At 32.6% G+C, this 17,040-nt stretch overlaps 1 protein-coding gene across 33 annotated transcripts in view; it reads right to left on the bottom strand.

Moving 5' to 3' along the window:
• The window catches only part of Mhc (myosin heavy chain), a 60,230-nt gene that overhangs the window by 21,415 nt on the left and 21,775 nt on the right, over positions 1-17,040 (bottom strand). For 7 of the 33 annotated variants that reach the window (XM_076541105.1, XM_076541108.1, XM_076541107.1 and 4 more), the window contains exons 11-15: positions 16,277-16,447; positions 8,972-9,151; positions 7,933-8,351; positions 6,280-6,400; positions 573-836 (exon numbers count right to left, since the gene is read on the bottom strand). In XM_076541105.1, the coding sequence (XP_076397220.1) occupies positions 573-836; positions 6,280-6,400; positions 7,933-8,351; positions 8,972-9,151; positions 16,277-16,447 (1,155 nt within the window). Of the gene's footprint in view, positions 1-572; positions 837-3,632; positions 3,751-6,279; positions 6,401-7,286; positions 7,405-7,932; positions 8,352-8,971; positions 9,152-11,571; positions 11,743-13,827; positions 13,999-16,276; positions 16,448-17,040 lie in introns of all 33 variants that reach the window. The other 26 variants (XM_076541126.1, XM_076541125.1, XM_076541112.1 and 23 more) reach the window with 8 other exon arrangements.

The following is a 17,040-nucleotide window of genomic DNA, read 5'->3' as shown; positions in this document are numbered from 1 at the left end:
TAGAAAACTAGAAAACTAGAAAACTAGAAAACTAGAAAACTAGAAAACTAGAAAACTAGAGTCTAGAAAACTTGAAATTCAGAAAACTAGAAAACTAGAAATCTAGAAAACTAGAAAACTAGAAAACTAGAAAACTAGAAAACTAGAAAACTAGAAAACTAAAAAAACTAGAAAACTGGAAGAATAGAAAGCTAGAAATATAGAAAACTAGAAAAGTAGAAAACTAGAAAAATAGAAAACTAGAAATGTAGAAAACTAGAAAAGTAAAAAACTAGAAATGTAGAAAATTAAAAAAGTAGAAAACTAGAAATGTAGAAAATTAATAAAGTAGAAAACTAGAAAGGTAGAAAATTAAAAAACTAAAAAACTAACTAGGCAGAAAATAAAAAAGCTAAAAAACTTGCGAACTAGATAACTACAGAACTACAGAACCCTAAGTGGCCCTAAAGCTTACCAACATAAAAGCTCAAAAAACTCAAATAATTCCCTACCTACTCTCCTTCCATGTTCCAACCTTTGAAACCACCCTGTTTCATACATAAAAAATAAAACTGCATCATTGAAACACTTACGGCAAGCTCGTCCTCGATACGAGTGACGTTGAGGAGGGGCTTGACTTTCTGCCACAGTTTCCACCATTGCCATGTGCGAAGTTGCAAGTATTTCCTCAAGTTTCTCTGTACGACCACCAGGGCCAAACGTTGCTCTTGTAGTTTCTTGTAATCTTTTCTGGCCAAGTAACCTCTGATGTAGGCTTGCATCCAAGACACGATCTTGCTCAATCGTTCATCACGGAACTCTTCCATCTGACCCAGGACTCCGGCACGGAAGAATACCTGTTGTTTTTTAAGTGGGAATCGAAGAAATTTCGATCAATATATCTATTCGATGTTTTACCTTGGACTCTGATTATCTCTGGTTACGAATTTTTTTTTCTTTCAAATTAGTACTTTTTTTATTTTTCTGCAATTTGATTTTCTTGCAAGAAAGTAATGGTATTCTTCATTTTAGTTTGCAAGGCCTTTTTAAACTTTATATGATGTTTATAACAACTTCTATTCGGATAGATGGGTTATTGGAAGAATTATTTTGTTTAGATGCCATTTTATGGAATTGTGGATGTTTTATGATTGATTATCTATATTTCTTCACTGATTATCTACATTTGATTACTTATTATTTGCATTTCTTCATTGATTATCTACTTTTCATCATTGATTGTGTATATTTCACTGATTAGATTTTTACAGTGGTTTTTAGCTTATGAAGAATTTTTTGCACAAAAGTTTCTTATTCTTCAAAAATATTTTAATAAATAATTGTAGCTTATAGTACAGTCATCATTGAACATGAAATGACTATATTATAAACCATAATTATTTATTAAAATCAAGTATTTTTGAAGGAGAAAAAAATTCTGTGTTGAATTTTCTTATTCTTCAAAAATATTTTAATAAATAATTGTAGTGTATAATACAGTCATTATTGAACATTAAATGACTATATTATAAACCATCATTATTTATTAAAATCAAGTATTATTGAAGGAGAAAGAAATTCTGTGTTGAATTTTCTTATTCTTCAAAAATATTTTAATAAATAATTGTAGTGTATAATACAGTCATTATTGAACATGAAATGACTATATTATAAACCATCATTATTTATTAAAATCAAGTATTTTTGAAGGAGAAAAGAATTCTATGTTGATTTTTCTTCATAACCTAAGATATTAACAGGTGTCAACACTTTGGTCTCTATGGCCGCCATGTTTGATGCGCGAATTGACTTAGTCCGCCATTTTGTAGTAACTGTTCCTTGTAAGTTTTTTATGAAAAGTGTTTCATGAAATTTGTACAAGTATATTTTACTTATCATGTGTAAATTTAACTTGTGTATTTGATAAAAACTGACGAATAGTTTAGTTAAGTGAAAATATATGTAGTAAACTTGAAAATTTATGTAATAAACTTGAAAATAATACAAAAACTGAGAAATATATAAACTTGAAAATTTATGGAATCAACTTGAAAATAATACAAAAACTGAGAAATATATAAACTTGAAAATTTATGGAATAAACTTGAAAATAATACAAAAACTGAGAAATATATAAACTTGAAAATTTATGGAATCAACTTGAAAATAATACAAAAACTGAGAAATATATAAACTTGAAAATTTATGGAATCAACTTGAAAATAATACAAAAACTGAGAAATATATAAACTTGAAAATTTATGGAATAAACTTGAAAATAATACAAAAACTGAGAAATATATAAACTTGAAAATATATAAACAAAATAGTATATAAACTTGAAAACACATAACATGAAGCTGAATCTAAAAAACTAAAAACTATAAATAAACTTGAAAATGCAAATAATAAAACTAGCAAAATACCACCAGAATAACCTACACCAAAAATAAAACCACTATTCATTACAATTTTTTAACAAATTCAATTCAATGATTTCTATAACCACTCCATAATCCAAAAAATGGCTAACCCATATCCGAATACATCGAATACTATTTAATCGAGATAATCAAAGTGTAATAAATCCCTGAGGACAGCTTTACAGGTGCACAAGTTACCATGCAAGCAAGTGACGAGACGTCAAGGAGCAAAGATGCGTTAATTAATCTGTAACATTAATAAGCGAAGCAGAAATTACCGTGTATAGGCTAGAAGAAAGTGTTTTTAATTTTGGCGATTGTGTTAAGAGAGGTTAGGCGCTGAATTGTGATACTTTAACCTTTAACCTTTTTTAAACTTAGCATTCACGGCAAGAGATATACACGGAAATTTAAATAAAATATAAAATATAAAAATAAAATAGTAGAATGCTTCTTTTCATAGTTTCAGGGCTAGCGATAGAGTTTTTGGGGCCCAAGGAAATTTATATTAGATGTACAATAAATTTATATGTAAGGTATGACGTCATGAAGTATATTTTACACAAAATCTAACCCAAATGTAATTTCGACGTTATTGTTATTTGTTAAATTAATTTAAATCAGAAATGAATCTATTGCATTGTTAAACTAATCTTATACAAATTAAAATGTAAAGTAGCTCAAATATAATCTATAACTACATAATTGAAAATAATAAACTAATCCAAACATCCCATATTTTTCAATCTCTCATTGTCCAAACCCAAGTACAGCTAGTAAACATAACCTAAAAAAACTAGAACTAACAACAACAAATTCTGACCTAACCAATTCCCAAATGAACTTCCAATAATTTGAGGATCAAATGATCTCCAAATAAGCCTAATCTTAGGCCATAAACCCTAAATGTGGAATTTAAACTTGAGGTCCTAAACGTGCTCCTCAAGCGCCCTCTTCGCCCAACACTAACTACAGCACTGAAAGTTCAATAATCTTTAAAAAATACAGAATAAATCTCTACAAAAATTTACTCCACTTCCATTGAATCTACTTCTAAATTTGTATATATACCAAATCTAAATTTTATTATATACCAAAAATTAATTTTAGAAAATATTTAAAGAGTTTGAATGCTACGTGTGAAAAAAAGAGAAAAGATTAAAGGATGTTGATAAATGAAAGCATAGTATCGGTGTTACTTTTACGTGGTAAACCAAAGGTGTCTAATACCTTGGTATGACCCATACGGTATTGGTCTGGTTCCAGATTGATCGCATCCAGGATCAGCTGGGTCGCCTTGACTGGTTCGCAAGGTTCTTTGATGGCATTGGCGCACAGAATTTTGTATCTGCGTTGGTTTTATGGTTGGGGTTCGCAAAACAGACAGAAATGATCACGCTTTTGGTTAATGTATTCGTCTAATTGTTATAGTTGGCTATAACTATTGTTATAGTATTGCTAAGAGTTGGGAGATCATTCTGGTGTTCGATCTCCGGGAATCTAGTGATTTCTAGCGATGGTAATGTGGTCAGTCAATAAATTCTGTCATCTTATAAAATTATTTATAAAATTTTAAATTGAAGAAAGAGGAACATAAATCGATTTTATTTCAAGTGTGAACCGTTCAGAAATAAGTACTTCAAGTATAAATTATTAAAAAATCGTATGTTGCATAAATCATACAAGAATAGGTATTTTATATGAATTATTCAAGAACTTCATGTACTTATGTAAGTTATGTACTTTATAGAAATTATAGAAGAAGAGGTACTTTATATAAATAATTCAAGAATATGTATTTAGTATAAATAATTCAAGAATCCGTATTTTATATATCTTATTCAAGAATAAATATTTCATATAAATTAGTAAAAAAGAAATATTTGATATTTAAACATGAGAACAAAAATTAGCTTCAAAATCAGTAAAAAGTTGTTCACTGTTAAAAGAAATGACTAACAGCTTTCTCTTCGTGACAGAATTTAAAGTCCGACTATTATGCTGCGCGCGTCTGACAAGAAGGCATATATAAATATGCATCCTATTGATTCGCATATCAATTTGTCAGAGACACACAGTAGGTACATGTATACGTATATGTATGAAACGATCGTCTGACAGTCTAGTTTCTTCGACGAATCGTTGTTAGTAGAAATACCACGTTCTAAATCGAGTGACATGTGTGGGGAAATTAGGCGATGTTGATTTGACTCGGTCATAAGGAGCCCTGTAACATTTGTTGGTTAGGCACGTTTGCGTTTGCGAGACATATTTATGCGAGGCGACGTCGATTATTCAAATTACTGTTTCGTGGAAAATTTCGAGGCTGTTGAAATTTGAACTGACGAAACTGCGTAAATTTTGTTGCAGATTTAGAATTGTTGAACTGTTGGGTTCTGAGTTATAGGGAATTTTGGGGGTTTGGGGTTTTGAGAGATGAAGGTATGGGGATTTTGAGATTTTAGGAGTTGGGGATTTTGGGATTTTGGGATTTTGGAGATTTGGGGATTTGGGGATTTGGGGATTTAGGGATTTAGGGATTTGGGGATTTGGGGATTTATGGATTTGGGGATTTAGAGATTTGGGGATTTGGGGATTTAGGGATTTGGGGATTTAGAAATTTGGGGATTTAAGGATTTGAGGATTTGAGGATTTAAGGATTTGGAGATTTGGGAATTTTGGGATTTGGAAATTTGGAGATTTGAGGATTTGGAGATTTTTAAATTTTAGGATATGAAGGTATAGGGATCTTAAGATTTTTGGATTTTAGAATATGAGATTATAGGGATTTTAGGATTTTGGAATAGGAGGATATAGGGATTTCTAAATTTTGGAATAGGAGAATATAGGGATTTTATGATATAGGAATATGAAGATATAAGAATTTCAGAATTTTGAAATAGCAGAATATAGGGATTTTATGATGTAGGGATATGAAGATATAGGGATTTCAAAATTTTAGTGTAGGAAGATATAGGGATTTCAGAATTTCATGAATATTAAGATTTTGAAATTTTTGAAATTAGGAACTAGGAAATTTTAGAATATTGAATCTTAAAAATTTAGAATTTTAAAACTCTAATACCTAAATAATCTGTAACCTAGAAATTTAGGAGTTTCAAAATTTTAGAATCTAGGGAATTTGAAATATGATTTTGAAAACTGATTTGGAACTTTGGAACCTAGGGACTTTGGAGTCTAGAGTTTTTGGAACCTACTGATCTTAGAAGCTTGCAGTGTAGGGACTTTATAACCTAGAGTTCTTGGAATCTAGTGATTTTAGAACCTTACAATCTAGGGACTTTAGAATCTAGAGTTCATTGAATCTAGTAATTTTAGAATCTTGCAATCTGGGAACTTTTTCGAATTTCACAATGTAGGGACTTCTGAACTATTTAATATAAAAACGTGAAGAACTAGAAATATTAGTACGTAGGAAATTAGGTACTATAGGTTCTAGTGACTTTAAGAGTGCAAAACCTTCAAAACTTCCTATGTTTCAAATAATTTTGAAAGTTTCAAATTTTTCTTTAGAATCTTTAAACTTCGTCATTTCATAACATTGGAATTATCAACGTAATGGGATTTGGGGACTTTAGATTTTCAATCTAGGGACTTTAGATTTTTAAATTGAGTTTCAAATTATTAAACTTTGCAACGAACATTCTGTTCGAAAAAGTGTTTCTTCAGAACCCACGAAGATCACCAAATCTAGTGACCTCAAAGTTTCGAATTACACAGCTCGGTTCAATATTCCCTAGCCACCGACCACTCGACCAGTAATTCAACCAATCGACAAACTTCCAAAAGCTCGCTGTGAACATAATCAACGAGGTCCTCGCCAACGAGGAGTCCGCGTGCGCGAATGAAAACGTGCCTTGGTGTGTCCAAGACGATATTGGTCGGGATCGAGACCAGACGCTTCCAATATAGCCGCTGCGGCCTTCTTCGGATCAGAACCCACCTGCTCCACCGCCTGTGGCGCCAGGATCTTGTACCTAAAGGTTTTGGGGGGCACAACGGAAAAACAGGTGATCGGACGCTATTAGTACAAGGGTCACCACAAAATGATCATGATCGGATATTTTCTCGAATGTGTTTGTGTCGATTGATGAAAAAGATAAAGGTTGGGCACTTTCGGGGGCTTCTTCCGGTCACTTTTCTGCTTCCGCTTTTTCATACTTATGGTACAGTTGGTTTTCAAAGGGGGCACACAAAGTCTACTTATTTACGGGGGTACTCACATTACCTACGAGCTTGTACAATTTCTAAGGGGGCAATTCAGGGGACAATTCAGGGGGCAATTCGGGGGGCAATTCAGGGGGCAATTCAGGGGACAATTCAGAGGGCCTTCGAATAACGGGACATGCATAACTATGAAAATACAGGGACCAAAAATAGTACATCCTAGTTGGGGTAACCCTTCAGCTAGTTCTCAAGTTTCAATGTACATATTTATAATACATGTGGACAAACGGGAACCAAAAGGTTAAACGAGGTTTCAAAATCCTGAAAAGACTCCGTAAACGTTCGACATTTAACAAAAAAATAAATAACCAAATGAAAAACAAGAAAATTTATCAAAAATCATAACGTCTCAAGATTTCAGTTCTATCTAAGATGGCGTCATCTTAGACCGTCATTTTAGATTCCGTCAGCTGAACCGCCAGATGGCGTCGCAGTCTAACATGTAAGTTTGCCATAACCTCAAAAATCAAGTAAAATCTTGCAAAACGATTTTATCGACGTAAGAGCGATTTCAGGATAGATTGGGCAGGGCACAATAAAAATATTTCGGACGAGAAGACAATTCTACGATGGACAAAATATGGGAACCAAAATGCAAAAGTGTTCAAATCCAGATTTTTCGGGGGAGAAACTAGCCTTAGTGTGACCAATCCTGTACATGTCCGGATCAAGGCCGACTTCATCGAAACATTTTTGAGCGGCCTTCTTTGGGTCTGCCTCATTAGCCATGGCAGCCGGCGCTAAGATCATGTAACTGCACGATCACAATATAAAAATAAGTCATTTTGTGATTCGGTACGGTTCTTGTGCTCGGGCGGTCCTAATTGATTGTTTAATTGTGTGATAGACTCTCGTTATATTGCCATAAGCTTCCGACGCGTTACTGATGTTATAACCTTGATAACTTTGTTCAGATATTTTGTTTTGAAATTTAATTCGAAATGAAGTAACTAGTAGTTCTTCAGGTTTAAAAATTTAGAGATTCGCAAATTTACAAGTTCTTAAATTTTTTAAATCTTCTAAGCAAAAATTTTCAGATTCAAAATATTTCTAATGTTAAAAATTTGAAGGTATACAAATTTTTATCAAGGCGAGGTTGTAAATTAATTCAATATTGCCAATATATCAAGACTCAATATATTGCCAATTTCAACATCAGTTTTCTAGTGTTATAACTCTGTCCGGCAATATAACGAGAGACAACTGCGGTTCTCACCACCTACATGTTTCTCTTCGAAATGAAAGATGATTCTTAAGAACCATATTCCTGAAGATTTCTTACCGTAGTTTGAAGTCGGGGTACACCATTCTGTTGGGGAATCCTTTACGACAGATACGGATGCCTTCAAGTACACCGTTACAGGTGAGCTGGTGCATGACAAGGTGGGAATCGATAACACCCGCTTGCTTCATCTCGTTGGGGATGATACAACGGACGAAGTGGGGTTGGGTGGCTCTCAATGTGGTCATCAAGTTGTTCAACTGTTCCCTGTAGGAGGATGATACCGTGGAGAAACCACCTCCCTTCTTACCACGTCCACCCTTGCCACCACCGCCACCGCCAGCATCACCGGACTGTCCTGGATGGTCAGCAAAGATCTCCACCAGCAGTTTGTTACTGGATTTCTTGAACTGATCTACAACGGTGTCGTTCAGCGGGTCCTTGTTCTTCTCTAGCCAACCGGTGATGTTATATGGTACCTGTTCCAGATATGCACGTAGTATTTAGTAGCCATTTTGTGTGATATAATTTTGTGAGAAATTTGTGTGAGAAATCGTCGTTTTTATGAAATTGTAGTTTTTGTGAAGGTTAAGGGGTTATTCGACTTGTATGGGTGTCGATATTTATGTTAATGGGTATAATAATATTAGTTATTTCAATAATAAGTTTCCAAGATGATGCTTGGCTGCATGGATATCTTGGAAACTTATGGAGCTATGAATGGAACAGAAATGATATACTTTCTAAGGAATATTCATATGCAAATGAATTTTTAAATATTTTTAAAAAGATATTCAATCTGATTTATCATCCCCATCTTGAGGGTTAGTTTCAGCCCCCCTATATCTAAAGTCAAATGTACCAAAATTTGCAACAAACTTGAGTTGAAATCAGAAATTACTCGGGATGTGTATTCATTGCTTAGAACTTTCAGGAACGGACTAAAAATTTGTGGGACCCGGTTTTAATATTGTATAGAGAATTGTATTGTATAAAGAATAAAAATAAGTATGTTTGTGATAATAAATATGACTCAACATGTTTAGATTAGTGATTGATAGACTAAAGTTATGTTGATAAGGAAAAGTTGAATACATACGTTTCCGGCATAATGGCCAATAGCGAAGTGAGCGGGTTGTTGACCGGGTTTAGGTGGTTTGGGCTTCAAGTAGTTAGGACTCTTTCCAAGATGGTTGTTGTTCAACTTCTCCTCGAAAGTCTTGTCAGTGGCTTTCGGGAACATAGATTCTTCTTCAAGGATGGACAAGATACCCATAGGCTAAAGGAGAACAAAGAATGATATCAAAGTTTGCTCTGATGTTTGTAATTTTGTTTTCGAGAGCAGCATTTTGTGCTAACTTGATTTGACGTTCAAATTTTCATATTTTCATATTTTTTGTACTAACAAATTTTGTATTTGTACCATCAAATTTTTAATTTCAATATTTTCAGTTTTTTTGAATTCAAGTTTCTACGTCAATTTCTCAAATTTTCCAAATCTTCAAATTTCTAAATTTCTTAAATTCAAGTTTCTACGTCAAATTCTCAAATTTTCCAAATCTTCAAATTTCTAAATTTCCTAAAATTCTAAGTTTTAGTTTAGAAATTTTTTGAGAAGCTTAAATTTTCATTTAAAAATAGTAATTATATAGTAAGTAACATCAATAAAAATTATTATTGTTTCTGCAACTGGGTGTCCGACGACATAGATATAACCCTGGTTACAACGAAACGCTACTCTCGATATTATCTTTTCAATTATTTCACAAGGAAAGATAATTATTGAAATCACCTTCCAATTACTTAAAAAATACCATTGCAATTGTCTAAAAAAAATACAATGGTTCATAACAAAAAATATTTAAAATACGTGGTGATAGAAATTGCTTGAAAGACTGTAATTGAAAAATTTTGTTATGCATGAGGTTCTCAAATTGTTAACAAATTACAGTGTTAATAGTTTGTATAACAAGTATTTTATGTTATTTACGTAATCATTATCTTTGTATCAGTACCTAAAAAAGTTCTACACGTAAATCTTTCACTAAATTTAAATCTTTCACTAAAAATTCATTCTATCATCGAAATTAATGCTCAGCTAACAATATTTTACATTTTAATAAACTACAGCAATATCACAAATAAAAACAATATTACAACAAATAATTTTTCTAACGATTCAATGTTCTTTATTTTAATAATACCGTTTGAGAACCTCTTTATTGTGAGAACATTTACATCAAGAAAATGGCCGACCATCTTTCAAGAACTTCGTACCACAATTTTCTTCTTTACTCACCGACAAAAATGTACAAACACGAACACACACGAACATGCTGGAGCAACACACAAAACAAGGCAAATTTGCAAGCGTGAAATGTCTGGTTAACAGTTGGCTGCTTGCTGTTCTCGATCGATAACATCGATCGCCTTTTACCTTCTGTACTCGTTTCAGAGCTGACTGCGAGTTTACGCTAAAATCCATAATTATTATAGTAATTCGCGATCGAATATTGAAGTGCGAAGCCGTTTGGAATGTTGGATAACGTGTTTGTGATTTACATGCAGATGGGACGAGGAGAAGGGAAGTTGAGATTTGGTCTGCTCGCCATTTTGTTTGGTCTTCTTACAATATTTTAAAGATTTGTGGAAATTTTTTAAAATACAATTATTATAAGGATTTTTGGAAATTTTTGTCTTTAGTGATAATTTAAGAAAACTTGTATTTTTTTTATGGTGTTTTATAGTTTTTTGTTGAAACTTTGAAATTGTAAGACTTAAAAATTTTGTAACGTTTAATGTTTAAAAATTGTTCAATTTGTAAATTCTAAGATTTGGTCAGTTTTAACAATTCTCAGCTTACATGCTCTCCAATTTTTTAATTTTTACATTTGACAAATTTTTAAAGTTTCAAGTAAATAATTCAAGTTATCAAATTCTCAGATTTTTAAAACTCTAACTCCCCAAATTATCGAATAGCTAAAGTCAAGTCTTCAAACAGTGAAATTTTCCAAAATATTACATTTTTAAATGATCAAATTTCTAAAGTTCTCAAGTAGTAAAATTTTCCAAGTTTCCCAAATTTCCAAACCTCTAAATTTTCAAATTTCGAAATCCCCAAATGTCTAATATTTTAATTAAAAAATTTCTAAACTTTCAACAACTGAACCAAATTACTAAAAACACCAATTAACCAATTAAATCAGCAATTGCATTAATTAAAGTGCAATTACCAACCAAGAATGATTAATCATAAAAATTACTCCAGTTGCATGCAACATTGAATGCAATCATCTAAATATATTGCAATGACCATGGACGTTTACGTATCCACAGTATATCAACAAAGTACAAATCATGTAAAAGTTTCACGACAATGTTCATGTAAATTACATGATTGCACTTCGTAAATACATCATGAATAAATATCCAAGAGCAGATCAAGGAGCAGATCAGAGTGTTTCATGAAAATGCTCCAAAAAAAAAGAAATAATGGGAAAAATAGGAATAAAGGAAAATAACGAATATGGAACCTGCTAAACGAATTAGTTAAACTATACGATAAATTAATGAAGTAGAGAGCAGTCGATTGCATGCTGATCCTTGATCGTTGGCTCCGGCCGCCATTTTGTTCTCTCATGTAGAAAGCCGTCGACCTGGTTCATCCAGGAGTTCTATCATGCCGCGACGTAATAATACCTTTTCGATCAGATCAATCGTTTGTTGAAGATCCATGCCAAAGTCAATGAATGTCCACTCGATTCCTTCGCGTTTGTATTCTTCTTGCTCGAGAATGAACATGTGGTGATTGAAGAACTGTTGAAGCTTTTCATTGGTGAAGTTGATGCACAGCTGCTCGAAGCTGTTGAACTGCTCGAGACCAAGGAAGGGGAAAGCAACGAAACAGAAAACAAAGGTGACAGCCGTCATTAATGCTGCTTTCGGTTTTCGCGATGGGGCTTTCGTCCTTGTATCTTTTTCTCGGGGAGAACGAAACACAGGGAAAATGGCGGACAAACGTTATTTTTTTTTTTTTTTTGGGACTTTCTCGTTAGTTTGCTTCGAATTATCATTATCATTATTATCGTCATTGTTATTATTGTTATTGTCAACATTATTACTATTATTGTTATTATTATTATTAAACTTTGAAAGTAATTCATTAACCCTTGTTTAAAAAATATTTAACTCAAAATATAATGTAAATAGAATAATAAATAATTAAATAAATATAATAGTTATTGTAATTAAAATTGATTAGCAAGGAGAAATTTTTCGTTTATAATTGTGATACTAAAATTACCATTGCATTTTTTCTGTAATAAATGTGCTTTATAAAGTAAAATATAAAAATTTCTAAATTCTCAAGTTTGAAGACTACAAATTTTGATTTTTGATACAGTATTAGTCTCCATGAATCACTATTCATCATTATTACTAAACAATATCGTTATTACGTATAAAAATCCACGTATGAAAATGGCAATATACCGAGAGTCTATTATATCATGAAATATAAATGAATTAAGTTGAACAATTATAGTCACTTATTTATCTAATGACAATTTCATTTTAAATAAATATTACTTCACTGAATGGTAACCGAAGGGTTAACGAGAAAAAAATAAAGAAAATTTCGAAGCAACATAAAGAGATACGGAAGGGAAAAACATTCACAAGTATGAAATAAAAGATTAATATAGTAGATAATTATTATATTAACGAAGTTAAAATGTATTCGTAGTATATGATTTCGATACACTTTGACTTCGAGTTAAATTTTCTTGCAATATAACAAGAGGAATCTTGCAATATTGCAAGATATGGAGTTTTCATTGTTTTTCTGCAATAGTCAACTTCTTAGTTACGAAGTTGAATATTGAAAATAGAGATTGTAAGTCGGGGGGTTAATTAGGGTATGCGACTCTTGTTATATGGCCGGATTCTACTTTGCGAATTGTACGAATATCACTAGTTTTATTCTGGAAATTTATAAATATCAAGTTTACCTATTTTCCAATATTCTCACTTTTAATTTTCTGACTCTAAATTTTTAGTTTTCTAATTTTCCAATTTTTTGGTTTTCTAATTTGCAATTTTACCATTCCCAATTTTCCAATTTTACAAGTTTCTTAATTTCAAATTTTGTCAATTTCTAAATTTAGAAATGTATCTAGCAATCTACAAATCTAGAAACTAAAAGACCACAAATCTAAGAACTTGAAATCTAAAAACTTTAGAAATTAAAAAATTTAGAATCCCAAAAAATTAAAAATTGAAAATTAAAAAACTCCCAAATAAAGAATTTTAAATTAACAGTCTCTTAAACTTCCAAATTAAGTTCGTACCAAAGTCCCTCTCCCTATATCGCCAATTTCCGAAAGCTCCCAATTCTCGGCAATATAACAAGACGCCGCAATAATAGTCAAATTCCGTAAACGTAAAGTAAAATGGTAAATCTCCAATTTTGGATTTGTCAATCGTCGTCGAAGTCAAGGAACATTGTCCAAAAGTGAGTTGCAAGAGGGTTCTCATTCGCTTTATGCGATTTTTAATGAGTCAACAGAAGGGTGTCGTAAGAGGCACGCCACTGGTGCCGTTAAGGGCAGAAAAAAATTAAGCAAGGTGACGAAAGAAGACATAGGTACATGTACCGAGTACCTTTTCTCCAAGGACGAACAACACAATGAAAACGCACGCGTCCGACAAATTGGCAGCCACGCGCCGTCTCGTCAGACGCGCGCAGCGAAACCGTGGAGATGAAGCGTTCAATCGTCGACTAGCAGAATAAAAAAAAAAACGATATGTGATCTACGTAACACCGACAACCAATCGAAGAGGTTCTGATCCCTTTTTGTTTCGGTGAAAAGCCAGACTCTTTTCCATCGATCCAGATCGTAGCTGGTTTCTTCAACGTTCGTTCGTTTCGTTGTCTCTCTGTAAAAACTGTAATACCTTCTCGATCAGTTCGATACAAGCGGCCAAGTCCATGCCGAAGTCAATGAACTCCCAATCGATGCCCTCCTTCTTGTACTCTTCTTGTTCGAGTACGAACATGTGGTGATTGAAGAATTGTTGCAGTTTCTCGTTGGTGAAGTTGATGCAGAGCTGTTCAAAGCCGTTGTACTGTTGCGGTCACAGCACAACGCGGGTGACAGCGTGGCGAATGAGATAGGACCGAGAGACAGATACAGGGGGTGGGGGGACAGAAAAAAACAGAAGGGAAAAGAACGATAAGTAAGTCAAATTCGTTTGCTTCGGTGTGATCTGTTTTCTTTGTTCTTTCTTTTCTTTTGTTTTCTTGGATAATTAGCCAAGGCGATATAACGCGATGAAATTCGCGCTGTTACTTTTTTGCAAATATTCTTTGATACTTTCTCAAAATTAACTTTAATTTGTTTGATATAGAAGTTACTTATAGTTGTTCATTATGCTAATTTGGAATTATATGTAGATGTCTATAAATATTATTGCAATATATGGAAATGTTTGCAAATATTACTGCAATATACAGAAATGTTTGCAAATATTACTGCAATGTATAGAAATGTTTGCAAATATTACTGCAATATACAGAAATGTTTGCAAATATTACTGTAATATATAGAAATGTTTGCAAATATTACTGCAATATACAGAAATGCTTACAAATGTTACTGCAATGTACAGAAATGTTTGCAAATATTACTGCAATATACAGAAATGTTTGCAAATATTACTGCAATATACAGAAATGTTTGCAAATATTACTGCAATATACAGAAATGTTTGCAAATATTACTGTAATATATAGAAATGTTTGCTAATATTACTGCAATATACAGAAATGCTTACAAATGTTACTGCAATGTACAGAAATGTTTGCGAATATTACTGCAATATATAGAAATGTTTGCAAGTATTACTGCAATCCATAAAAAATTTGCAAAAATTACCGCACTACAAGAAAAATTTGTAATTGGAAATTATAGAATAATCATAATAATTATAATTAAACTTGATATTTAGACTTTGTCAGAGTCACCTATTTCTTAAATAATTCTGTTCTTGATCTATTTTTACTTTAAAAAATATTTAAACCTCGGCTAATTATGTTTCTATACAAAATATGATACTAAGCTCTAAAAAGTTTCAAAAATTGCCCACAAACATTTTGTACTAAACTGTTTGGAAACTTCCCAAAATCTGATTCAGCTGAAATTTTGTAAATAGCTCTATTTTATTGTGAAGATATTTGCAAAAAGAATATTTGTAAGTTCGACAAAAATGTCTGTTAATGTCGTTCTCTACTTTATCGATGCAACATGGAATACTGTTACAATATTCTAAATATTTTTGGTATTATTGATCGGTTTCAGTAGCAAAATGCAATAAAATTTGTTGAACAAAGTAACAAATGAAATAATACAGTATTTTCAGTATATTTAATGTTTGTTTTCTTCTTAATAACCCTTAGTATAGTATACTCGAATATAAACCAACTTATATACCTTAAATTTGATTTTATTTTAACTACGCCTCCCTCAATACAACTGTATCTACCCCGTATTAATACAAATCAATAAAATTAACTAAATTATATAGCAACCTAAAAAATATTTAAAATTAGTTACGTCGATAAAGAAGGAAACATCACTGCAAAATAAATAAAATTTTAGTTGGAATAAAATTTTTAATTTTTTGTTCGAATTAGAAAAAATCCTTCTCATAAATCTTCCCATCAAAAAAGCTATCTGCAAAATTTCAATCAAATTATGAAATTTCTGGAAATTCGTCTAAAGTACCTAATGTTCATAGGCCAACACTTAAAAACAGATCATCCAGAAAATCCAATCGTACGAATTCCAATAAATTTAACTATAATCGAACATAGTAACTAAAACAAAAAGTCTATGTTCGTAACAGCATGATGTGTTCGATTGTTCATAGGAGTGAGTATGCGATCAAAAATATTTCACATTGTTGGAATAAAAATGTACTTCTAAAATGTTACCAATTTTACCAAGGTGTCCAAAACCACCTAGGTACTTGTCCAATAACAAGGAGGGTAGGTTATGAACATGATGAAACGACTATGTTACGGAGATCAGGTGAGATCAATCGTAAATCGAATGCCTAAGCGACTGCTTGCTGTTCACTGAAACGCGAAATCACACATCTGCAGGACAGTACAAAAAAGTAAGGGATAAAAAAGAACGATTACGAAAATTTGCCCAACCCAATAAAAACAGTGGACGATCACTATTGCGTTTGCTGTAACTAAGCGTTAGGTTTATGCGTGTAAGGATCCGGCTGGTCCTTTGAGAGATCCTGCTGCGTTTTCGTGTCTGTTTCCTTTCGTATTTTTATGGCTGGATCGGTCTTTTGGTCCTTTGCCATGATCGATTCAATCGTCATTTTGTACCTTCTCGATCAGTTCAATACACGCGAGGAGATCCATGCCAAAGTCTATGAACTCCCACTGAATGCCCTCCTTCGTATATTCTTCTTGTTCGAGGACGAACATGTGGTGATTGAAGAACTGTTGAAGCTTCTCATTGGTGAAGTTGATGCACAACTGCTCGAAGCTGTTGAACTGTTCGAGCAAGAATCATGCATGCTTTTACGTCACTGTGACAAAGTCTTGCGGACTACTTTACTCTACCGGCTTCATAGTTCTACCGTCTAGGTGAGGACTCTAGGGAATCTCTAGTGTCAACTACTGGTCACAGCTTCGACTGGTCAATTGACAAATTAAAACTTCATATAGTCACATTTTTGTCACATCTAAGACTGGAGATATCAAATTTCCATCCACTGGGACAAATAATGTTCAAACTCCAGTATAATAGGTATTATCCTACCGATCACAATCATGGGTACCCGTTAATCGATTGACCAGTCGATGCAAGAAATTAAAGACAGTCTCAGGACCTACAAGGACTCTTGTAGTGTTTGCAAACTATACGCGTTGGACAAAGTTGTAAGATTTGCCAATTTATTCAAAGTCTAAGACAAAGTCTAATCACTATTGGCCTTGGTCCAACGTTTCGACAACTATAACTTCGGTATTAGTCTACTTTTCGAGTATGAATAATCTTGTCTGGCACACCGTCCTGTTCCTCGATGGACAGTTGAAAACAGTATGACAGTTCATACATTCAGGTTAATCAACTACCATCAAATCTA

The sequence above is a fragment of the Megachile rotundata genome, chromosome 16, assembly GCF_050947335.1.
Source record: "Megachile rotundata isolate GNS110a chromosome 16, iyMegRotu1, whole genome shotgun sequence".
NCBI lineage: Eukaryota > Metazoa > Arthropoda > Insecta > Hymenoptera > Megachilidae > Megachile > Megachile rotundata.
This window is presented reverse-complemented; position numbering and strand designations above follow the sequence as displayed.